Source organism: Lactuca sativa, chromosome 2, assembly GCF_002870075.4.
Source record: "Lactuca sativa cultivar Salinas chromosome 2, Lsat_Salinas_v11, whole genome shotgun sequence".
NCBI classification, from domain to species: Eukaryota; Viridiplantae; Streptophyta; class Magnoliopsida; order Asterales; family Asteraceae; genus Lactuca; species Lactuca sativa.
Window position 1 is genome coordinate 160699513 of NC_056624.2, and position 25448 is coordinate 160724960.

The following is a 25448-nucleotide window of genomic DNA, read 5'->3' on the forward strand; positions in this document are numbered from 1 at the left end:
CTGACACTAGCAATCAACCTGAGGAGGAAACTCATGTTGAACCTGTTGACGAGTCCTTACCTCTTCGACGTTCGACTAGGGCTTAGTGATAGTACACTAGTAAATTTGGACGAACCTAGCAGCTACAAGGAGGCCATGGCAGGCCCGGAGTCTGCTAAATGGAAGGAGGCGATGGACAACGAGATTCAGTCCATGTACGACAACCAAGTTTGGAATTTGGTTGATAATGTACCGGGTTGTAAGACAGTCAGGTGCAAGTGGATCTTCAAGAAGAAGACGGACATAGATGGGAAAGTGCATACTTATAAAGCGCGATTGGTTGCGAAGGGCTTTACTCAAACTCCCGGAGTTGACTATGATGAGACCTTCTCACCAGTTGCGAAGATAAAGTCTATTAGGGTAATGCTTGCAATAGCTGCGTTTCATGATTATGAAATATGGCAGATGGACGTGAAAACCGTTTTCCTTAATGGAAAGTTGGGTGAGGAAGTTTACATGAATGAGCCAGAGGGTTTTGTCGATGCGAAGCATCCGAATAGAGTATGCAAGCTTGAGAAATCCATTTATGGATTGAAACAAGCTTCTCGAAGATGGAATCTTTGTTTTGAAAAGAAAGTTAAAGAGTTTGGCTTTCTGCAAAGCGAAGCTGAATCTTGTGTATATGTCAAAGCCAGTGGGAGTATAGTGAGCTTCCTCGTATTGTATGTCGATGGCATACTGCTCATAGGAAACGACGTCCCAACCTTGCAGGAGGTCAAGTCCTGGCTTAGGAAGTGTTTCGCTATGAAGGACCTCGGAGAGGCTGCTTATATTCTGGGAATAAGGATAGTAAGAAACAGAGAAAAGAGACTGATAGGACTCAGTTAGGATACATACTTGGATAAGGTACTAAAGCGTTTTAGTATGGAAAATTCCAAGAAAGGGGAGTTGCCAATCCAAATCAATACCAAGCCGAGTAAGACTCAGAGCCCGAGTAAAGAGACAGAGATAGCTGATATGAGCCGAGTACCTTACTCTTCCACAGTAGGCTCTATCATGTACGCTATGACTTGTACTTGCCCTGATGTGGCCTTCGCTTTGAGCATGGTCAACATATATCAAGGGAACCCTAGTAGAGCTCATTGGATTGCAGTTAAGAATATTCTTAAGTACCTACGAAGGACCAAGGAATGGTTTCTAGTCCTCGGTGGGAGTGATGACTTAAGGGTACGAGGGTATAGTGACGCTAGTTTTCAAACGGATCGGGATAATTACCGATCGCAGTTGGGCTGGGTCTTTACCCTAAATGGAGGGGCAGTGACTTGGAAAAGTTCCAAGCAGGAGACCGTGGTTGATTCAACGTGCGAATCAGAGTACATTACAGCGAGCGAAGCGTCAAAGGAGGCTCTATGGTTGAAGAACTTTATTGGAGATCTTCGATTTATGCCATCCATAAAGGAGCCAGTGGAAATTTTCTATGATAATGAAGGAGCGGTTGCCTTAACCAAGGAACCAAGAGATCATGGTAGATCTCGACATATCGACAGAAAATACCATTTTATCAGACATCAGGTAGAAGAGGGACTCCTCGTAGTGAAGAGGGTATCATCATAAGAAAACCCAGCATATCCCCTTTACGAAGGGACTGAGTAGGATCAAACACTTGCAGCACGCTACAAGCATTGGGCTGAAGGATGATATAAGTTTGGATTAGATAGGAAACATGTAATAGATAATTTGTACTTAACATTTGATGAATAAATAAAGTTGTGTTATTTATGAGTAAAGCTATTATCTTGTGTTGGTTATTTATCTATTGTTTCAATTTTGCATGTTTTGACTTCCTGAATGATAGGATTATTTAAACAGTCCATAGTCATTCATATTTTGGAAGTAGATATGAATGAAGACTGTCATGAATTGTTTGTAGATTGTCTAAAAGGTTTTTGGGCATAGCAAAGGTTTGCTGCAAAGTTCATGAGTGCATATGAATATGATTTGAGCATTGGAATACACCCGAGTTTGCTGGTATCACTTCGTGGTGTTTTGCCTTAAGTGATCGCAAAAGCGATAATATCATATAGTCTTAAAACTTAGAGATATGGTTGTTGTTTGCTGGTTGGTTATGCATTGATGATGTGTAAACGCATTAGTAACTTGATGTTATAAAACACATTGTTGTGCATGATTTAATTAGTAAATAATGGATGCATATGAGTCGAAGTTGATCTATTCCTTTTATTTTATGAGAATAAAGGTGATATCTTGGCCACTCGATGATTTGGTTTGACTTATGTGTCGGGCCCGGTCAGAATGAAGTTGATGTGTTCAACCAAATTCTATGTCAAACAAATCGGAAATCGAGGAACAAATGCTAGACGATAAGTATTGTCAGCATGATATCTAGAACAGAGGATTATGCGATCCCTTATCTGAAGGACAAGTTGCTGATCAGAGTTGACAGCGAAGTATAAGAGCTACGATTGTTAATCGGATTCTGAAGTCATATGTGAGATATAGTTACTAGACATATCCAAGTGGGAGATTGTTGGATTAGTGTCTAAGCTCGTAACTATATTTGGTATGTACTTGACCCGGTTGTGCATGGTCCTTTTGGGTTGCCTTCACCAAAGCAACCTGAAAAGGTAATTTAAGGAGAGAGAGAATATTATGGTTTATTAATATATTATAAGAATAATATATTAAAGGAGAAATCATATTATTTAATTAGTATTGGTCATAAATTAATTGGGAATTAATTTGGTGACTAAAAGAGATTAATTAAATAAAGGGGTATGAACTGTCAAATGTATGATAGTTAGGTTTTGGACTAAGGAAACCTAATGGATCAAAGGGTGAACAAAATTATGATGAGGATCCATCAAAATTTCGTCCAGAGGCCTTATTCCAGAAGGTTCCATTGGCTACTTGGTCAATAAACTGTCCATTAGGATTTTGACTGAAACCCTAGCATCCAGCAGTATAAATAGAGACCCCTAGCTCCCAAATTCGGCCACTTGCTTCCAAGGGAATCCTAGAGCTGAATTTAGCATCCTCCCACCTCTCTCATATAGTTGCCTTCTTGCTTGTGGTGTTTGTGGACCATTAGAGGAGTTACAGTTATGACTCTAAGCTCAAGATCAAGAAGATTACAAAGATTCAAGATACTTGAAAGAGGTAAAACATTTTGATCTATTTTCTTAATGTTAATTTCGAATTATATTTGATAGATCTAGGGTTGCAAGTCTTGGATTCAAAGCATGTACAATAGAGAAACCTAGATCCAAACATTAGGGTTTGTACGAGCACATAGGATTGTTCTTATACATAAAATCCATCACTATGGACTTAGTACCTACTAGATAAACACTGGTAGATATGTACTTAGTACCTGTTAGGAATTGGTAGCTATGGACTTAGTACCTACTAGATAAACACTGGTAGTTATGGACTTAGTACCTTTTAGGAATTGGTAGCTACGGACTTAGTACCTATTAGATAAACACTGGTAGCTATGGATTTAGTACCTAATGAATAAACTATAGCAACTATAAAATTAGTGCTTTACAAACGAGCATTAGTAGCTATGGATTTAGTGCCAGTCTTATAACCCTGGAAGCAAGGGACCTCGGAATAAACGAATGCGGGATAGATGACTCTTAGGATAGATCCTTAAGAGTAAAGAAGATAATGGGGATGGGTAATTGGGTTGATCGTTTGATTGTTTAAATATAATAATTATATTATTGTGGGTTGAAAACCCTATGTACTCACCAGGTTTCCCAACCTGACCCACTCAGCTTATTTATATCACATGTATCGATATGAAGCTACTTTACACTGAGAGATTTAAAAGAGATGTAGATAACTAGTGTAAATGAATATAAGTTTTGTTTATGCTTATGTTTCTGTATTGACGATGACATCCCAAATGTTTTAAAATGAATAAAAATACATTTCTTCAGAAACGCTTTGATAATGTATTTATCATGTTTTACTGGGAACAAATTCCGCAACATTTTTATTAAAAGAAGTTCTCTGATTTTTATAAAGCATAAACAAAATCGGTCTTTTCTGGCCGTGAAAATGGGGATGTCACAGTTGGTATCAGAGCATTAGTTTAAGCGAACTAGGAATATGGATTTATTTCTAGACTTAAACTTAGAATGCTAAGTGATGATCGTGAGGAGTGTGTCTAAATAAAATTTAGGTAATACACTTAAATAGACACAAGCACTAGCTTATTTAGGGTAAATTCCTAACATGCTTTTATGTGCTAAATGATTTATGATATGTGTTATACGATCGGATCTATGGTCTGTTGCCGACCGGATCTGAAACTTTATGTGTTCAGGTTTCTAAATGTTTAATTACGATATTAGAACTGACATATAACTTTTCGAAGTGATAGGGAGAATTACATGTCGATCATAAATAAAATCTTCTCTATCTAAATTCTCGTTACTCTACAACGGACATCTAAATTCGATGTATAGATCGACATGATGAACACTCAAAGTGGATTTGGAGATAATAACCCGCAACCTAAGCCACTAGTGATTGAGCAGGCACCAGAATTAGCAGTTGCACCTGAGCCAATCACGATGGCAGAAGCATAGGCAATGGTGCAGACGATGTTGGATCAACATACGGGAGAAACAAGGCGCTTACTTCGACAAAGTAAGGACAAACTTACGATGCCAATACGCCAGACACCTACTCTTGAGGCAGCCATCAGGGTTAAGATTGGAAAGAAGAGGAAATTTGAGGGATCTTCAAGGTCCAACAGGAAAAGCTTATTCTCACAGTCCGGAGAAGGAAGAGGTGAAGCAAAATGGTGTAACAGGAGATGCCCTAAGGAAGTGACCTGCTTCAAATGAGGAAGATTGGTCATTATGCCCATAAATGCTCAACCAAGGAGGAAGTTTGCCTTAAGTGTAGTGGAGAGGGACACTTCAAGCAAGATTGTCCGCTGAGAGTGACAACACCAAATATACCGCTAAAGCACTATGAGAGATGCGATGAAAAGGTGACTTGCTACAAATATGGAAGGACAGGGCATTACGCCGGCAAGTGCACGTCCAACAGGAGGGTGTGCTACGGATTTAACAAAGAAGGGCATTTACGTAGGGACTGCCCGAAGAAACATGAAGCAGCAAGAGCGAATGCACCTCCAAAGCCAAGAAGCATCCTCGATAAAGCAGCTGACAAGGTAATCAAAAGTGAGGATTGATATCCGAAGATCAAGTTATGAAGTAACCATAGTATGGTAGGGGTAGCCTAATAGAGGCACGATCTAGGATGAACTTGAACACCTATGTAATCGTTTCAAGAAATAATATAAAGCCTTCATTTTGTTATCTGGTGTGTTAAACTGTTATGTGATTTTCTTGCATGGTGACTTGGAAAACTGCGAGATAATACTTGGGACAAGTATGAGTAGGTGTGAAAGGTAGTAGATGCATATACTACCGGAAGCACAAGACTCACGCTTGGATCAATGAAAGTCACAAGGTTACCAAGAAGCCAATAATTGATTATGTTTTATTCAAATATGTCGTTACCATCGTTTCGGTAATGACTAAGAAGATGATTGTTATTCCAACCCAAGTGGTCATATCAAATTGAGTCCGACTACGATGAGTATGTTATGTGGTTCAGAGAATCAAGTTCGATGTAGCATCTGACTTAAGACGGAAGACTGAAATAAAAAGCGATCGGTAGAGGTATCGCAAAAAGTTGCTTGTAGCTAGAAATGCTACCTTTTAAGATGTGATTAAAACATGAAGGAAGGTATAGTTTGTTCTGGAATTTGACTCTAAAAGACCTGAGTCCAAGCAATGCATCATATGATGAGAGGTCATTAGAACATGACTCATCGGTCTATTATGATAATCAAAGGAAGAAACTTATCTCAAGTTTGTTAAAGAAGGAGTCTCCAATAAAGATCGAGATCGTCACATGAAGATCATGACTGAAAGTCTAACATGAGATAGAGAGCGGGTCCAAGATCGGGCACCGCCTGCAGTCAGGAAGTCTTAGAGTTAGATACTCGTTCGAAGAAACATCAAAATTACGGTTATTACTTAGGATGAAGAGATAACGTATGGAGTCATCATGTGAGCCCTGTTTCGTTGATGATTCCGAGACGTAATCATTCTAAGGGGGAGATAATTGTAACGCCCGTAGATCCGGGCTAGGCAATTTAGAGATAATAGGGGTCGAAAACGACTTTTCGACAAAAGATTATTTCGAATAAATAATCTTAACTAAGTTTTAGTATATGTTACAAGGTTTCCGTACATATAAATAACGCCGAAATCCGAGTTACAACGAAGAAGTTATGACCTGTCGAAGTTTCGCTATGGAACCGACACGACACCGGGAAGCGTAAATAGTGAATTTATGATAGAGTGAGTTTTAGCCTTTTCAATCTAAACAAAAGTCATAGAATACGTTAAACCGAGAGCATCCATAAAAAGAACGCCCAAATCTGACTTCGTATGAGGAAGTTATGATTTTTCGAAGTTTCGGCTTAGCGGTGTACAACCCGAAATTCGAATATTAGATCGAGCGGTTTGTAGCCGACACAACCTAAATGAGAATTGAAGACCTCTTTATTTGTAGCGTAATGATAAAAAGACAGACGAAAACGGACGTCGGATGAAGAAGTTATGAATTTTTAACGGACCAATCATGTCCCGGCCTGTTAATAATATAAAATTTAAAATAAATTCAAAATTAGCCGACAGAGTCTAAACGAAAGTTGTAGAGTACGTTCCTGCCTTCGTGTGGATATAAAGAACGTAAAAAATGGAGCTCGTATGCGAAATATATGAATTTTTAAAGTTTGTAGTCAAAATTGCGAAGTCTGATAAGAACTTGATGACGTGACAGCATCTGAGCCGTCCGATGAAGGCCAACCTCGCATCCGATGAACGCCACGTCGCTTCGCCCTACACTCCTCGTACGAGATCCGGTACGCCCAGTGTACCTTCGGGTCTTATCCATCCGGTGTGTGAGACAGTTGGGTCCGAGGTGGCACTCTTATCCGAGCCTTACGCCCAGCGTGGCCAAGGACTACGCCCAGCGTAATCTGAGGCCTCGCAGGCTATAAAAGGGGGGGGGGGGTGAGGGTTCCGACTTTTTCACACATTTCTCACTTCTCTCTAGTTTCTTTCTCTCTCTAACTCCCCTAAACCCTCCTAAACCCTAGGTAAAACCCCTAGCACCCGATGGAAGCCCCGAGGCTCCCGGAGTCCCGAGAAAAAGGGTCTTCCGGTTTCGAAACGCTGCTCCAAACAAAGCCCGGTTTTCGATAAAACCCGCTGTAAGTGAGCTACGCCTATGCTATTTTCAATATAGCTTCTAATTAATTATAGTAACATTATTATGACCTTAAAATAATTATTTGGGCTATTATTATGAGTTATATAGTGTTGTTTAACGCTTCTATAATAATAATAACAGCTAGACTATTAAATTAGTCTCGGTAAATACTAAACTAAACCCTAGTGGTAATGATACTAGGTTTTGTCAAGGGAAATTGTTTTAAGAGTAACAAAGTGTTGTCCGAGTACCGAGTCACCACCGTATCAAGTGAGTTTATAGTTACTTTCATCTTAGACATAAATATGAAGTATTTTATATAAACTATGTGATATGTAACGCCCCGTTCTAAGAGTAATCATTCATGGATCCCTGGGATCAAAAGTAAGGGCATTTTGGTCTTTTATGGGCAATGGGTTTTATTCGAGAAGGTTTCGGGTCAGTGTATGTTGATAGAAGCATAGGGCTTCTCGCCACCTTCGCATGGATATAAAGTTCATCGGGAACGGGCTTAGAATAAAGGAGTTATGACATTTTGAAGATATTGACATATATAGCCCTTAATGGGAAAAGTTGATAAGGAAGGCCATGTATGAGAATGGGACACGCTGGGTACGCCCAGCGTAGGCTGGGTTACGCCCAGCGTAATCGAGTAAATGAATGCGGGTCTGTGGGGGCGTACGCTCAGCATACTGGATGTATGCCCAACGTACGTCCAGAGTCTTTAAACCCTAATTTGAGGGTGAGCCACTATACATAGAACATTATGGCTTCAACCCTAGCCCCCATATCAGCCTCCCTAACCTCATAAGAAACCCTAGAACGTTCCAACCTCCATTTTTAGAGATCTTGGCCTTGGAAAGCTCATCTTGAGGGTTTAAGCTTGAAAGAGGAAAAGAGGAAGTTGTCAAGGAAGGAGTTGGGTGGCTGGAGCTCGTAGATCTAGGAAGGCATCATCTTCTGGAGCCCTTTTGAGGTATAAAGTCACTTGCTTGACATTTATTTTTTGTGGATCTTGGTGTTATGAAGTTTTGACATCATTTCTTGTCCCTCAAACCCCTAAATGATGCATGATGTGAGTCGGTCGAGATTAGCTGTCCTTTCAGACCTTAGGAGAGGTCTTGAGCATGAAAAATGAGGTCCCAATGGCTTTGGTTGTCTCATGTATGGTGTAGGTGGGTCTTAATGGATTAAGACCTTGAGTTAAGAGCTTTATGGACGTCCCAAGTGATAAAGTTTGAGACTTTATGGGATCCTAGGCATGTTTGGTCGATGGATCTGAAGTTTGGGCTTAAGAGCTTAAGCCATTAAGGACTTATGAGGACTTTTAGTTCAGTGAGTTTACACCCCGCGTAAAGTGAGGTACACCCAACGTACTCACCATTCTGCCTGTACGCTTAGCGTACATGGGGGGGGGGGGTACGCCCCGCGTACTCTGTCTGCATGGATCATGAGTTTTTGGGCCGTGTTTTGGGGCATGTTTGGGTATTTGGGCCTTAGTGGGCCATCAGAAATCATATTATATGGACCAAGGAATATGTTATGGGCTTAGGATGAGGCCCACTAAGGGATTGGGCCCAATGTAGCAGATTGGGCCATTAGTAGGTCACTAATGGGCTTGAGAAGCTTACCTAGTGTTGGGCCCTTCATATTGTGGTGTTGGGCCTTAGTCATGGACCAGTTTGGGTTAAGGGTAAAATGGTCAATTTACCCTTGGAAGGATATTCTGTTTGGATTAATGATTGTTTTGCTGCTTCGGATAGTTCAGGACTTTTGGTGAGGCGGTGGTTCGAGCATCTGCTTCTTCAGTTCAGAGTTTCGGTAGTTGCGAGGTGAGTTATCCACACTATATCAACAGGGTCTAAGGCACCAAGGGCGGCCCTTTATCGGATGGAAATCCGGGTAGTTGTTTTTATGTTATTGTTTTGTTATGTTTGCATCCTGGTAGTTAGGATGGTATATGTTAAAGACCTGGTTAGGATCGGTATCCTGGTTTATAGGATGATGATATGCTAGTGACCGGTTAGGTCGGAATCCTGGTAGGGATGTGCTTTGTATTTGATCTGCTAAGATCGGTTTGATTAGTTGTGATTTGATATATGATTGTATGTTTATGTGCACATGGTTGTTGGACTGGGGTTGGGTTGAGGCGGATCCTGCTTTGTGTTGTAGGCCAACATACCCAGGGTGGACCGGTTGTCCCGAAGGCCCAGCGAGCGGTCCGGATAGGCTGAAGGCCCCGAGAGGGCGGACCAGACGTGCCGAGGCTCGGTGCGGGCGGACCAGTCATACTGTAGACTCAGATAGTGGACCAGGTGGATTGAAGGCCCGATGCGGGCGGACCAATCACACTGTAGACTCAATGTATATGGCTAGACTCGGAGGGTGGACCAGGTGGACTGTAGGCCGGTGCGGTGGACCAGTCACACAGTAGACCCGAAGTGCATGGCTGTTCTGCGTTCTGTTGCGATATGGCATGTTATGTGTATGGTATATGTGGTTGGTATTTTGGGGGTCTCTCACTAAGCTTTCGGGCTTATAGTTGTGGTTTAAATGTTTTAGGTACTTTAGGAGACCGTGGCAAGGCAAAGGCATGATCATACCGCTCCTCATGTTTTATGTGTTTATGATGTGGTTCTTTGAAATACTCTAATAATAAATGTATTGAAAACCTTTTTGTAATGACTTTATGAAATTGGGTTGTTTTTGAAAAGTTTAAATTGGTTGAAATTTTTAGAGCGTTACATGATATGTGTGCATATTATCTGAATACTTGTTGTCTATGTTGGATGAACGTTTTTATACATGTTTTAAGTGATTTAAACTGTATACATATTTTATATATACAAATATGTTGGGTATGGCATCGGTAGATGAATGATGAGAGATAAAAGATGATGTGAGTAAACATAAGCAACTATAGACTTAGTGCCTAATAAATATCATCGGCAGCTATGGACTTCGTGCCTATTGGACAAACACTAGTAGCTATGGACTTAGTACCTGTTAGGAATTGGTAGCTATGGACTTAGTACCTACTAGATAAACACTGGTAGCTATGGACTTAGTACCTGTTAGGAATTGGTAGCTATGGACTTAGTACCTACTAGATAAACATTGGTAGCTATGGACTTAGTACCTGTTAGGAATTGGTAACTACGGACTTAGTACCTATTAGATAAACACTGGTAGCTATGGATTTAGTACCCAATGAATAAACTATAGCAGATATAAAATTAGTTCTTTACGAACGAGCATTGGCAGCTATAGATTTAGTGCCAGTCTTAAAACCCTAGAAGCAAGGGACCTCGGAATAAACGAATGGAGGATAGATGACTCTTAGGATAGATCCTTAAGAGTAAAGAAGATAATGGGGATGGGTAATTGGGTTGATCGTTTGATTGTTTAAACATAATAATTATATTATTGTGGGTTGAAAACCCTATGTACTCACTAGGTTTTCCAACCTAACCCACTCCGCTTACTTATATCACAGGTATCAATATGAAGCTACTTTTGTAACATCCCGGAATATCAAGAGTAAAGTTGAAGGGCTAAAAGAGTAAATTGGAAAGGGCAACTCGGCGAGTCCACGAGTGGACTTGGCGAGTAGGGTCGCGATTTTGGTCGCGTGTTAAGTGGCCGACTCGGCGAGTCGGCGGATGGACTCGGCGAGTAGGCGCTGAGTGGAGAAAACCCTAATTTCGGAGGATGAGCCCTATATAAAGGACATTATACCCTCTCCCCATCCTCCTTACCTTCCCTTAAGTCCATAAACCCTAGAAACGCGATTGTGAAGGATTGGAGTGCAATTGAACCTTGGAAAAGAGATGTGGAGGAAGATCTTGGAGAGTTAGGAGGCTTGGAGCAAGGGGCTTTGCTTAGATTCGGATTTATTTGCTGTTGGGGCTTCCTTTTGAGGTATAATCTCGTTCTTGGGTTGTTATTCTTCTAGATCCATTATTCTTGGAATGTATGGGAGGTTTAGCTTGTGGTATCTTGAGTTTGAAGAGTAGATCTGAGGTTGCTACCTCAGATTTGGAGTGGAGGAGGTCTTAAGTGCATTAAAGTCCCTGTTCTTGAGTGATTAGTGAAGCCATCATGTCCCAAACCCTAGCCCTAAAGTGTAAAATGCCTAGATCTCTTTGGATTCACGTAAAGTTTGCCACTTTACGTGATGGATGGGTTGTAGGAGGCTAGATCTATGTTTTAGATCAATTGCATGGCCTAGAAGGTTCTGTTTGGGACGAGATCTAGAGGCACTCGACGAGTCACAAAGGTGTACTCGACGAGTTGCTTGAAGATGGTCTGGAACTCGGCGAGTTGGAAGAACAACTCGGCGAGTAGGTTGAAGATAGCCTTAGACTCGGCGAGTCTGTTCTTGGACTCAGCGAGTCTGGTCGTGAGGTCCAAGATTCTTCTGGTTGAGCTGTGACTCGGTGAGTCAAGGGATGACTCGGTGAGTCGAGTGAGAAAGGACTCGGAGTTGCTGTACTCGGCGAGTCTTGGGGTGACTCGGCGAGTTAATTCGCGGATGGGGGAGATTCTGTGTGTGTGGACTCGGCGAGTCATTGGGATGACTCGGCAAGTAGAGTCAGTCAGGGGTTGGCTTTGGCCAAGGGTTGACCAATTATTTTCCAGGGGCATTTTGGTAATTGTTGAATATTGTTTTGAGTTCAGTGTCTTGGTGTTGGCCAGTGTTGGAGATCGTATCAATGGTTGGAGTAGCTTGGGTTTATCTGTTCAGTCGACAATTTCGAGGTGAGTTATCCTCACTATATCAATAAGGTCTAAGGCACCAAGGCCGGCCCTTTATCGGATTGAGATACGGGTATTTGTTGTTATGATATTGCTTTGATATGTTGCATCCTGGTAGCTAGGATGGTATATGTTAGAGACCTGGTTGAGGTCGGTATCCTGAGATGTAGGGTGATGCTATGCTAGTGACCGGTTAGGTCGGTATCCTGGTTAGGATGATGATATGTTATGTGATTTGTTTGATCGGTTTGTTGACTGTGAATTGTTATATGATTGTATGTTTATGTGCACATGGTTGTTTGGATTGGAGTTGGGTTGAGGTGGGTCCTGCTTTGTGCTGTAGGCCAAGATACCCAGGGCGGACCGGTTGTCCCGAAGGCCCAACGAGCGGTCCGGATAGGCTGTAGGCCCCAAGAGGGCGGACCAGACGTGCCGAGGCTCGGAGAGTGGACTAGGCCGACTGAAGGCCCGGTGCGGGCGGACCAGTCATACTGTAGACTCAGAGAGTGGACCAGGTGGATTGAAGGCCCGTTGCAGGCGGACCAATCACACTGCAGACTCGATGTATATGGCTAGACTCGGAGAGTGGACCAGGTGGATTGAAGGCCCGGTGCGGGCGGACCAATCATACTGCAGACTCGATATATATGGCTAGACTCGAAGGGTGGACCAGGTGGACTGTTGGCTGGTGCGGCGGACCAGTCACACAGTAGACCCGAAGTGCATGGCTGTTCTGTGATCGGATATGATATGGCATGTTATGCGTGTATGGTATATGTGGTTGGTATTTTGGGGATATCTCACTAAGCTTTCGGGCTTACAGTTGTGGTTTAATGTTTTTCAGGTTCTTCAGGAGACCGTGGCAAGGCGAAGGCGTGATCATACCGCTCCTCATGTTTATGTTGTGGTTTTGGGAATACTTTAATTTAATTGTATTGAAAACCTTTTTGTAATGATTTAATGAAATCAGATTGTTTTTGAAAAGTTTAAATTGGTTGGAATTTTTCGGTCGTTACAATTTTACACTGAGAGATTTAAAAGAGATGTAGATCACTAGTGTAAATGAATATAAGTTCTGTTTATGCTTATATTTCTGTATTGACGATGACATCCCAAATGTTTTAAAATGAATAAAAATACATTTCTTCAGAAACGCTTTGATAATGTATTTATCATGTTTTACTGGGAACAAATTCCGCAACATTTTTATTAAAAGAAGTTCTCTGATTTTTATAAAGCATAAACAAAATCGGTCTTTTCTGGCCGTGAAAATGGGGATGTCACAATTAGTATGTAAGATTTTCATCACAACATCGTTCAAATATTGAGTGGTAGAATTTCCCGAACTCATTTTTAAAGAGTATTTAAAGAACTAGAGAGAAGTGTTTATGTTTATGTTGTTGAAAACTACCATCTAACATCTATTTATATACTATGTGTTGATTGGCAAAAAGGTCAAGAAAAATTAAACTAACATTTTTGACCGTTTTCCACAAAAGATTCAAATTTTACCATTTCTAACAAGCAGGAAAAAACCCGCATTCAAACAGGATCTGGATCCGGGTTTTAGCTAAACCGGTTTACGATTTGGGGTCTGATGAGATTTCTAATCTGAATTCTCAAACCGCCTCTATCCAGTATAACGGTTTATTCAATCCAATTTGGTCAAAACCGATTTTGACAAAATACAGTATAACGGTTTATCCGATCTGATTTGGATAACTTTTTTATTGATCAGATTATTCTCCTTAAATTCATTTGGGCCGTAGCTATTGGGTTATTTAAAAAAGGAAAAGTAAAGACCATTTTTTTTTTGTCTGTGTTTATTAAAAAGGAAAAGTAAAGCCCATTTTTTTTGTCTGTGTTTATTAAAAAGGAAAAGCAAAGCCCATTTTTTTGTGTGGGTTTACATGTGCAGTACACAAACAATAAAGAATAGAGTAAATTACAAAATGGTACATATACTTTACTCACAACTTCAATTTTAGTTTTTTTGTTGAAAAAATCCCAAAATCATTCTTAATTTTGATTTCTATTTGGCTATTTTCGGCAAGACTTTTATATCCTTTTCTAAAATTTGTAATTAGTAATAGTGGTTAATATATCATGAACCTTTGAAATTATCTTTTTCTAGATAAGTAAAATGGTTCAATCTTATCAAATATCTTGTCAAAAGAAATACCCACAATTAAATGAAGTTCAAGTGGCTACTACATATTTGTAGTTTCTATGACAATATAGTCAAATTTCCATTTCTTTTTATTTAACAACTCTCCTATCATTCTAATAGGATCACCCATGACTTTGCTACGTAGACACCCATTATTAAACATGACAAGTGACAATATCTTGAACTCCAACATATTTTGTAGCAACTAAAGACCCATCAATGTCCACCTCCCTGTAAATGTAATACAAAGAAGAAATCAAATACTCAAATACCAACTTAAAAGGGTTGAAAATATACACATGACTACATGAGCTGTGATATAAACAGTTAAAAAAACACCAAAACCAAAATATGCAAAACTAATTTTATTGTATGAAATCAAAGAGGAATTCCATAGTACCTCATTCTTGATAACTGCAATCCATTTACCATGATCAACTGAAGTATATGGTCAATAATGTTTGTCTATTCATCGAACATGAAGAAATAATTATTAGCTAAAATGTTCATTTTTTTTAAACATCTAAAAAAATCAAGATAAGGTGAGCTTGTGTTATAAATTCATAGTACACTATGGTGGCATCAACATCATAGAAACTGATTTACTTATACGAAGAAATGATTACGTTTTTTGAATCTAAGAACCCGGTGATGATCGTTGCTAGAATTTGATTGTCGGGAGGAATATATCTGAATTGTTGTATAGAGATAATAAAATAATATACCTTTGCTATTGTATTTTATATTTTTAATTTTGTAATCAATACATGTTTTAATAAATATATAGTATTTGAATTTTATGTAGACTTATCTTGATGAAAACAATTATGTGCTTCAAGTTAATGCGTCTAATTGTTGATAACTTGATAAGGATTACGAGTTATCCTAATAAATTTGAATTTCAAACGAGGGTCATCTATTTTATTAATTATTAATAATACTACAAAATTCGATTCAAATGTCAATAGCATACAACTATAAATACATAATAAGAGTAATTTATTTATAAAAAAAAAATACGTAAATAAAGTCGTGAAATTACATTACATATAAAGTAATAATAATTTGAGACACGTTAAAAACCTTATCAAGGCTTTTATTATTAGCTAGGACTCTAGGTTAATTTATTAAAAAAATAATGATGATCTTTAAAAAGTAGAAATCTATAATATCACATGACATGGGTAATGTTCTAGACTAAAGCGTGTGTATTTAAAGACTTGTTTTATTCGTAATTTTGTTGCATTTACTCCACATTTTTAATATCGACCCAATTCCGTGTTTCAGCAATCAGCAAACCAACAACAATACACATCGCTTCTCTTTTGCTGCAAAAGAAAAACCTCTTTTCTCCCTCGATCGTATCAATATGGCGACGATCGGACACAATAATCTCAACGCAAAATTGGTAACTGAACTCCATCATCATCACTCGTTCTATTCCTGATTTGTTCTATTGTTTATGTTTGTTTGAAGCTTCAAGTTACGCGATGATTTGTAGGTTTTGCTTGGGGACATGGGAGCTGGTAAATCAAGTCTCGTGTTGCGATTCGTCAAAGGCCAATTTCTAGAATTCCAGGTTTGATTTTTGATTATCTGACTTTTTCCTCTTTTTTTCGTTGACTTTCTAGGGTTTGAACTTGGTGGTGGTTTCGGTTGTTGATTTCATCTGTTTGGTTGTTGTGGTGATAGGAATCGACGATCGGAGCGGCGTTTTTTTCGCAAACCCTAGCAGTGAATGATGCAACGGTGAAATTCGAGATCTGGGATACGGCGGGTCAAGAAAGGTATCATAGTTTGGCTCCTATGTACTACAGGGGCGCTGCAGCGGCAATCATTGTCTACGATATCACTAGCGCGGTAATTTAAGCTTACTAGAATCTTGTTCATATCTGTTTTCCTTTTTATGAAATTGAACTGTGGAGTCTTCATAACTTATCAGTGGATCATTCATATGGCTTGTTGAACTTGGAATTGTGGTGGTTTGTAGTAGTTGATACCTTATAGGATATAGATTTGTTAACTAAGAACACTTAACTGAGTTCAAATAGAATGAGAGTGCATGTTTCTGTTAAATTTTTTTCTTTCTTACATTGATATGGAATCATGTTTGAATTTCTAAATGCAATTATTAAAACATTCGCTTTTAGGTAATTCTTAGCATATCTTACTACTATTTCAGTTTGGATCACTGACTTTCACTTGCTGTTTTCCTGACTATGTTTAGGATTCATTTACACGGGCTAAAAAGTGGGTTCAAGAACTTCAAAAACAAGGTGAGCAGATTTCACTTCCTCCATAAATTTTTCAACTTTATTTCCATACAAAAACCAGTAGCCCTTTTCTTGGTTTTCTCCCAATTGATCTTGTTCACTTCTATATATTTTTTTTATCTTCTTTTTCTTCATTGTTCAAAATCTTGAATGAAGTTATATTTCATTGTGTGGGTTTTGCAGGTAATCCAAACATGGTAATGGCACTTGCTGGAAATAAAGCTGATCTTGAAGACAAGAGGAAAGTAACAGCAGAAGTATGTACCCTTTTCCCTTTTGTTTACATATAAGGGTATATATGTAATTATGTATATTTTAATTATCACATTTTCGAATTATGATATGCAGGAGGCACGTGTATATGCTGAGGAGAATGGTCTTTTTTTCATGGAGACATCTGCTAAAACTGCTGCCAATGTTAACGATGTATTTCATGAAATTGGTAAGGTTTTATAACTTGCAAATTTTAATTTAAATTATCAAGAAAAATTATTTATGAGATAATAATTATTGTGTTTGAAACAGCCAAGAGATTGCCTAGAGCTCAGCCTACTCAAAATCCAGCAGGAATGGTTCTTGTTGACAGACCAGCTGAAGGAGCTCGTGCTGCATCTTGCTGTTCATAAGTAATGTTTTAAAATTCTTCTTGATTCATATCGTTTGTAGTTGTTTTTTTCTTTTTTTAATATGTGTATTTGCCATTGAAAGATTACTTGAATAGCATGGAAATTTGATGTCAATAAAATGTTAAAGATGTAAGTTGTTCCTTTTGGTTATGATGATTTCAGATTAAAATTGAACATATGATGTTATGCTTCACAAAATGCCTAAAAAGAACTCACACGTGGTGTCATTTGAAAGAATACGTATTTGGGTATAAGATGGTGTTTTGTATATGAATTTTTTTTTATTTACCAATAAAAACAAGTAAATAAATAAATAAACAAATAAACAAATGAGTTCCTTTATTTATTATTTATTAAATAAACAATAAAATGGTTTATGTATTATTTATTAAATAAACAAAGTAAATAAAAAAGTTTATTTATTAGAATAAATAAATGAGTTCCTTTAATAAAGTTGATTAATTATTTAATATAATTAATTATGAAAGCTTTACTAACTTAATGATTTGAAGGGAATTGAAAAGCACGTCCACTAGAATTCAATTTATAAGAAAAGGATCTATGGTTGCATCCCGGCCCCGGCTCCCGATTGATTTTGAGTTTTTTTTTTGGGTTAAAAAATTTTATTTTGGGTTAAAAGAAACCATTTTTCGAATAAAAAATAGTTATTTATAACAAAATTTTACATTTTAAAATAAAAAATGTGATTGACATCTCAAAAACATTATATTAGAAACTTACAAACATGATTTTTTATTGAATTTTTACAGCTCCAAATCAGGTTATTATTTATTATATTTATATAAATAATGTATATAAATATATATAATATCTTAAGAGGGCCATGGTGTTTTGGGATAGGATTGTCCACCCCAGCCCTTGGTTTTGTTTAAACAAATAACCTCATACATGTTTAGGGTCCCATGAGTTTTTTTTGACATCCTAAAGGGATTTTTGACTTATAAGGTAATACCTGAAATCCATAGTCCAATAAATGTGTTGAAATCCCCTTTCTTTCCCTAAAGGATCTTATGGAGAGATAAACTTAGACTCTACATATATGTTACAATTCCTATAGTTTTGATGTTTGTAGCACACTATAATTTGTTTCGCCCATTGGTGGATATGTTAAACCGCTTTCCGCTTATGGTGGTCATTATTGCAATGATTTGAAGTTTACGAAAGTAATTCGAAGGTATGAAATTGTAAACATATTGTATTTAAATGTTTGTGTATGAATATATGAGGCATTTGGTCAAAAAATTAATGGTCAGGTGTCTACCGATGTAATAGAAATAAATACTATACAAATAAATGTAAATATGTTGCTATTTCTCAATTTAGTTCTGCTTACAACGTTTTATTTTCATTTTTCTTATGTATATGTGGAAATACCTTCCAAATTGACAAGTTCTCTTTAGTTCAAGGGTCATATTGTCTTTCCAGCAATCCATGTCTCATTTAGTTGCATTGGAACTAAAAAGGGAACCTAAGTCTAAAATATGGGTGTATTAGGTCTAAAAAGGACTTGTTCCTGGAATACAATTGCTTCATTGTTAAAGGGTCATATTTGCCAATCTTGGCAAACCTTTATTCCTTTGTAGTGTAAAGCGAGCGTGCCATTTTCTAGAAGAGAAATATCAGACAATAAATCAAGACGTCTTCCTCTTCCCTTTTTGATCGACATTTCTAGGGTTTCAACCCTTTATCACCAAATCACCATTATATCCTATTGTAATCTCTTTTATCAAACTCTGTAAACACTGCAATATTTTAGTGGATTGGTTCTCGGTTTCATCCGTTCATGGGTTTTTTTTGGGATTTACTGTTTTGCTCAGTAATTTTCATTGCATGTAGTTAATTGTTGTTTGATATATTAGTCTTGTTCTGCTTGAACTAATATTGTTCGTGTGATTCGCATTCTGTTTGATGCATTAGAGTTTTTTTCGTTTTAGTGCAACCTTACCCTCTTTGTTTTACTACACGAACAAAGGAAGCCGATAACCAATACACTAAAAAATTGCAATGTTTAAAAAGCTTGATCAAAGAGATTACAATGACCTATAATGGTGATTTGGTGACAAATGGTTGAAACCGTAGAAATGTCGATCCAAAAATGGAAGAGGAATATGTCTTAGTTTTTAACATGATATTCCTCTTCCTGAAAATGGCATTCACTTTAAGCTACAATGGAATAAAGGTTGCCAAGATTGGCCTTCAACAATGAAGCAATTGCAATTCAAGAACAAATCCTTTTTAGACCTCACACAACCATTTAGACCTGGTACCCTTTTTAGACCCGATGTGACCAAATTAGATCTGGATTTCTGGAAAGCCAATATAGAATTTGAGCTAAGCAGAACTTATCAATTTAGAAGGCATATTTCAACAATATTGTACTCTAGCTTTCTTTGAAAGTGACACATAGTAGTACTTTAATAAGATTCTTAAGGCAAAATGCAAGAATATCAACATACATTAAAACAACGCAAAATGAACCAACCAGTCTTTTACGGCAAAAAAGTGTTGTCAAGGATTCTAAAAAAACCATATCCATCACCCAAAGTGCGACAATATAATGATCACATTCTTTAGATTCAATTCCTGAGGAGAATCAAGAGATTTCTTTCACCTTCACCACCTACTTCCTCTTCCATGAGATCTTGTATCACCATCCCTGTTGATTTTTCAATTACAGTCCCCCTTAGTTTACCAAACAAAAAGGACCTATATTAGCATATATACCCACCAAATACATGGTCCAAGAACTAACCAGACACTTGAAGCTCTTGATGATGATGATGACTTGGGTTGGTTTCTCAAGCTCAATGTCGCTAATTGATTTATCAAGGACCAGCTTTGATCGGTGTCCGAATTCATAGGCCATGTAACAGGAAGCGTAAGGTTCCTATTCATGTTTTCAAAACAATAAGTTCTGTTTCTGAAATAGTATTCTAACCATAAATTATGACCAAAGAACGTATAGAAAAACAAACAAGTGGAATCATTACATACCCTTCAACACGTTTTTCCTTGCAACGGTTCATCATGTTTACAGTATAATTCCCATATACCTTTTCCACTAATATCTTTGCCAATTGTTCAATCTTGGTGGCTGGCAAAACATCCCAAATCTTTATCACCTGAATGCAAAGTGAATTTTGTACTACAATGTCTACAGCCCAAATCAAACACAAGTTTTGTGTTACTTCATACACCTCCAGAAGCATACTTGTTCCTTCTAGGTTCACTTTATTGTTTCCATCTTTTCGCCAGCCACTAGATAGCTTAAGCAGGATTGTAACTACTTCCTTACAAATCTTAGTGTCACCAAAACTTGCAATTGTCTCCAAAAACGTGTCATTAAACTTTACCTATCAAAAGTCAATAAAACAATATTACCATGCATGTGCATGAAAAATCTGTAAATAGCAAATCACAATTCTTAGTTACAATAGTATCAAGAGTCCTGTGAGCTTAATTACCTGCCATTTAGTGTCATTAAAAAGGAATGAATCCATATTGAACAAGCTATCAAGTTGACGAAGCTCAATCAAAGCACCCATGGCAGCTTGAGCCAAGTTTTTGTCTTCACTAACATTGTGAAAACAGCCACGATCCTTAGCATCAACAATCAAATCTCTCCAGATAGAGCCACTATTTAGCAAGGTTGATCCATTCCCCAAAATCCAGAGGCAGTATCTGTATAAAGCTCATATGTGATACATGAAAAGATCGATCATGCAACTATGGAGAAACAAAGATAACAAATTAAAAGATAAATCAGATAAGTTAATCAGTTTGTTACCTGGCTCGAGTTAATGCCACATTTGTTCTTTGATGATTTGAAAGAAAACCAACAGACCCTCTACCATTACATCTCACTGTGGATATAATAATTACATCCTCCTCACTCCCTTGAAATCCATCAACAGATCGGACGTTCACAGAGAAGTAATCTTCAGAGTCCATATACTTATTGCCAAGTTTTTCAAGTATCGCATTTACTTGAGCCTTATATGGTGATATGCAACCAACACTTACCCTTCGTTTTCTTGCAACAGATTCTGTGATGATATCGATAAAAGTTCAGTTATTGACTAAGGATGAGAGATGAAAAAGAGAGAAACATGTTACATGTATACCTTTATAGAGACTTGAAATAATTTCAGAAATTATAGCCACTTCCATGAGATTTTTCATGCTATGACTCTTATCAAACTCCTCTTTGGCAGAAGTTACATTTATAAATGAGTAGGACCCGTATATACTTCCTTGCAAAAAACTCTTCCCATAAGTGATCCTCTTCACATTCATACCATCCAAGATTTGTTTTGCATAAAACTTCTTATTTGGGAACTGGCTTATGGAAGGATGCATCCTGTATTGAACATTAAGAAGGTGTTTCTTATGCCCTAGTGATACAAGCCTCTCGAATAAGCTCCTTCCGAATTCAGCCTCCTCACTTATCTATAAAAACAGTGCAACAAATTATTTGTAAAATAGCACATCAACATATAAATAAACAGAAGGCATAACATTGTTCAACCTTGCTTTGCACCATGGCAGGGAGTTGTCTTTCATCCCCAACAAGGATTGCATGTCGAGCACCAACAAGCTGGCATAGGTATAAGAGATTCACATTCCTTTAATTGAGCAGCTTCATCAATCACAAGAAATTCCAAAGGACTCATTCCTTCTGTATGCAAGTTGATGGAGCTTGATGCTGTGCAAAATATCAAACAAGAATTCGCCATACAAAATCTTCGAGTTTCAAATTCATCCTTCAAGTCTGGAAAACATAGGGTGTTTTGAAGGCATTTGAGTATTTGAAGACTTGCAATCCTCCAAGCATGTAAATTACTAATGCTTTCTTTCCTAGAATCATCTAAACCATTCAAGGCTTCTTTTAAGTCTAAATTTCCAGCAATTGTTTGTTTCAATGAATCTCCAAGACTCTGAAGAGAACTAACAAGTTCTACCATTTGTTTTGCTTCCTCAAGTGAAATAATAGATGTCGGCATATGTGTGTACAAGCTCTCAAGACAATATATAATATGATTTCCAAGAAAAGTGAACCCATTTGTCACAAAATGCTCGAAAGTTAAAATGATTTCTTGAAAATTCTTCTTGTCTGATTTTTGCTTCGAAGGACCCTCATTTACATCCTCGTGTGTGGTTTCACTATTTGACAATTTCTTGTTCCCTTTCAAGGTACTTACAATGAGGGTCTTCCAGTTATTCTTTTTCAGTGCATTCTTTAACAGCGAGTCCTCTGATTTCTCTTTTTGATCAGGAATCAAATATTCCTCATCTTCATCTTCTTCGCTATGAGCTTTCTCATCAGTATCACTACTATCACTCTCTTTTTCATCACATTGTACCTTTTCCCTCAAGTACATGCGATACTGTTGCTCAGGATCTTCAAGGAAACGAATCATCCACTCGCTGCTACCTATCCAACCTGAACGTGGAGCTAAACAATCAGCAAGAATCTTGACACGAAACTCTAAGAATATTTCTGAAAGGTCTTTGCAATCATCGATCTTCATTCTTTCTCCATTCCCAAATAAAACTATATCTCCTAAACCATAAGTACCATATGGCAATGAATCCTTCACAAAGCTCAAAACTCTTTTGGTAACTCCTACAACTGCAATATTCGTAGGAGCACAAGTCAGGGTTCTGCATTTCATCCTCAGCAACATAAACAATAAGCAACCAATAGTTTTTGTCTTGCCAGTTCCAGGAGGCCCCCATATTAACTTAATTGTATTTTGATCACGATGTTTTCTTGCAGCAATGCAGCTCAAAACAGCAGCTTCTTGTGAACTATCAAGCTGAAATGATTTCAGAAATTTTTTAATCTTCAATAAAGTCAAGTCTTCAGTTGTATCAACAGAAAATTCAAGGTGACTTTCTTCAACCTGTTACAAAAAGTAAGTGCTTAGACTTAGAGTACGTGGTAACCCCATACATATTAAAATCTTGTTGAGTTTCATTCTTACAGAAGAAGAATCAGCTCGCAGCACTTTTTCAATGATCTTCTTTCTCTCCCCTTCTAGCTCCGCATGAAGGGCTTGAGAAATACGGATATTTGTTGTTAAGTTTGTAAGATAAACAACAAAATGGTTTACATTCATTCTACTATAACTCGTTACATCTTTCCGAATATCCATTTCAACAACTTCTGGAATTATTGGTTTCGATGATAAAACAAAAAGTTGGTAATTTGATTTGTTGGCCTTCATGCTTTGCACTAAAGCAATGAGGTAAGGCTTGTCTGGCCTCTTAAGATCATCGACAGATTTTGGCTTCACATCGGTCAAAGCAATGAGATCTCCAACCTCAGGTGAATAGAATCCTTGACGTCTCTTAAGCACAATGGTGTACAATAAGGCTTTGGGTAGCCTAAAATCTTTAGACTTTTTAATTTTAGTAACTTCGGCTGTGGGAGAACGGTTGACTCCTAGCATCTTTGACAGCAAGTCCGCATGTGTCTCCTCATAAAGCGGATAGACAAATGACTTGGTATAGTCGCTTACAGTTGGAAACGTCTTCGGAATCTCTGCTACCTGTTCAATTCATGGAAGTTCAGTGATGTGCATGCAATGCAAGGATATTATCGAACAATAATAAGAAACAAAAGATTTTTTTATGATGTGGATGTTCAAACTTATAAAGAACGTGTTTTTAGTCCATAAACTGTTTAAAGAAGTTCAGTCATCTAAACTGTGAGATTGAGTAGCTTATGAGAATTTTTTATACAAACCTTGCTTTTGTAGAAATTTTTGTTAAGCACATCGTCAAGTGACCAAGAAAACACCTCATGAATCAATTTTTCACCTTTGTTTTCAGATTTCTTCTTATCGGTATCTGTGGCCATGATCCTTTTCACACTTCGTTGTATGCCTTAGATTCTTCAAAAAACAAGTAGCAATACACAAGCAGTTATAAACAATGTAAGTAACCAAGAAACTAAGTGAATATTGGAAACTAAGGCTGTATGCATGCGATTCGTCTTTTAATCGGAATATGCAGAAATATGCATGTTTCTAGTGCAAACCCAAACAACAAAGAAAACAAGATAAAGATCAAAGAGTTCAAGCTGACCCTTAAGAGAAATTCGTGTATACCTCAGACTTCCACAGTTCTTGGTGCTAGAAAACACACACACGCATAGGAGACGATTATATTATTGGTATTGAAGAGACACGCCTTCTTTCCTGAATTCTTAATTAGAGAAGTGAATGAAGGGGCATGGACTAGGGTTACGGTTCCTAGAAGTTCAAATGATCTCTTCCATGAAAACGTTACATTTTCCTAGAAGTTCAAATGACCACTTCCATGAAAATACTTATATATAATACAGTGTCTTTTCTTGGGTTGTATTTTGTCAGCTTCGCGTTCCAATATTACTGATTACACTGTAACTATATTTTCCATTTTTGGGATGTCTTAAGATGGTTTAATAAAAATTTTAGAAATTCATTTCTCTTTATCTTTGCGCCCTGTTACCTTCTTTTCAGCCCCTTCACGCGCAATCTAGACAACCTGAATTCTGAAATATATAGTAACAGCAAGAAATTCAACTCCGGACATGTGACCCACACTCCTACACATAAGGCTATCAGTAACCCCTATTAGCATAGAATTTAATTTTTTTTACTATTTAGTCCTAGTGTTTTAGGGGTAATGGGCAAGTTTGTCTCTAATACAAAAATATTATCTACAAACAAAAAATATACAGAGTAAAAAAAAAAAAATTACAACTAATTTTATTAAATGAAGTAATAGTTATACCATTTTGTTGTATTTAATTTCATACTATTTTGTTGCATTTAATTTCATGGTAGTTATATTTAATTTCATGATAGTTTAACTAATAATAAAGTGTATTTTGTTAAAAAATATATTTATTTTTTAAAAATGAGTTATTATTTTGGGACAAGCAAAAAAAACATAGACTGTTAATATGGGATGAAGAAAATAATACTCCATCCGTCCCAAAATTATAGTCCATCTTTCATTTTTAGTTTGTCCCAAAATAATAGTCTACTTCTAAAAATAAATAACATTTTTATCAAAATACCCCCCCCCCCCCCCATTATTACTCAACCAACTAAGCATTTAATGGAACATTAAATGCAAACTAAGGATAAAACTATCATTTTATTATATAAAGTTAGTGATAATTAATGTTTTTTTTAATCTGTGTGTTTTTTGTCTGTGGACAATAATATTGGGACGGAGGGAGTATTTAACTAGGACAATCTTTATGATATTATTTTATTATGTTTTTGGTTTCTAATC

The 25448-nt window shown here is 37.4% G+C and overlaps 1 protein-coding gene and 1 pseudogene across 1 annotated transcript; one reads left to right on the forward strand and one right to left on the reverse strand.

Annotated features, from left to right (window-relative positions):
* Positions 1 to 15479: 15479 nt before the first annotated feature.
* Positions 15480 to 17285, forward strand: LOC111916033 (ras-related protein RHN1). The gene is made up of 7 exons (XM_023911675.3): positions 15480 to 15644; positions 15738 to 15815; positions 15929 to 16096; positions 16464 to 16512; positions 16693 to 16766; positions 16858 to 16951; positions 17035 to 17285. Exons 1-7 carry the CDS (start codon positions 15606 to 15608, stop codon positions 17133 to 17135), a joined length of 603 nt encoding a protein of 200 aa, XP_023767443.1. The 5' UTR covers positions 15480 to 15605; the 3' UTR covers positions 17136 to 17285.
* A 2447-nt stretch (positions 17286 to 19732) lies between these two features.
* On the reverse strand, positions 19733 to 24021 carry LOC111915961 (uncharacterized; annotated as a pseudogene).
* Positions 24022 to 25448: the final 1427 nt, after the last annotated feature.

Bases quoted from the DNA above. Each gene is read 5' to 3' on its own strand.
- LOC111916033 (XM_023911675.3), top strand. From the start codon at position 15,606: ATGGCGACGATCGGACACAATAATCTCAACGCAAAATTG. The intron at 15,816-15,928 runs GTTTGATTTTTG...TTGTGGTGATAG, and splicing joins GCCAATTTCTAGAATTCCAG to GAATCGACGATCGGAGCGGC. The intron at 16,097-16,463 runs GTAATTTAAGCT...GACTATGTTTAG, and splicing joins TCTACGATATCACTAGCGCG to GATTCATTTACACGGGCTAA.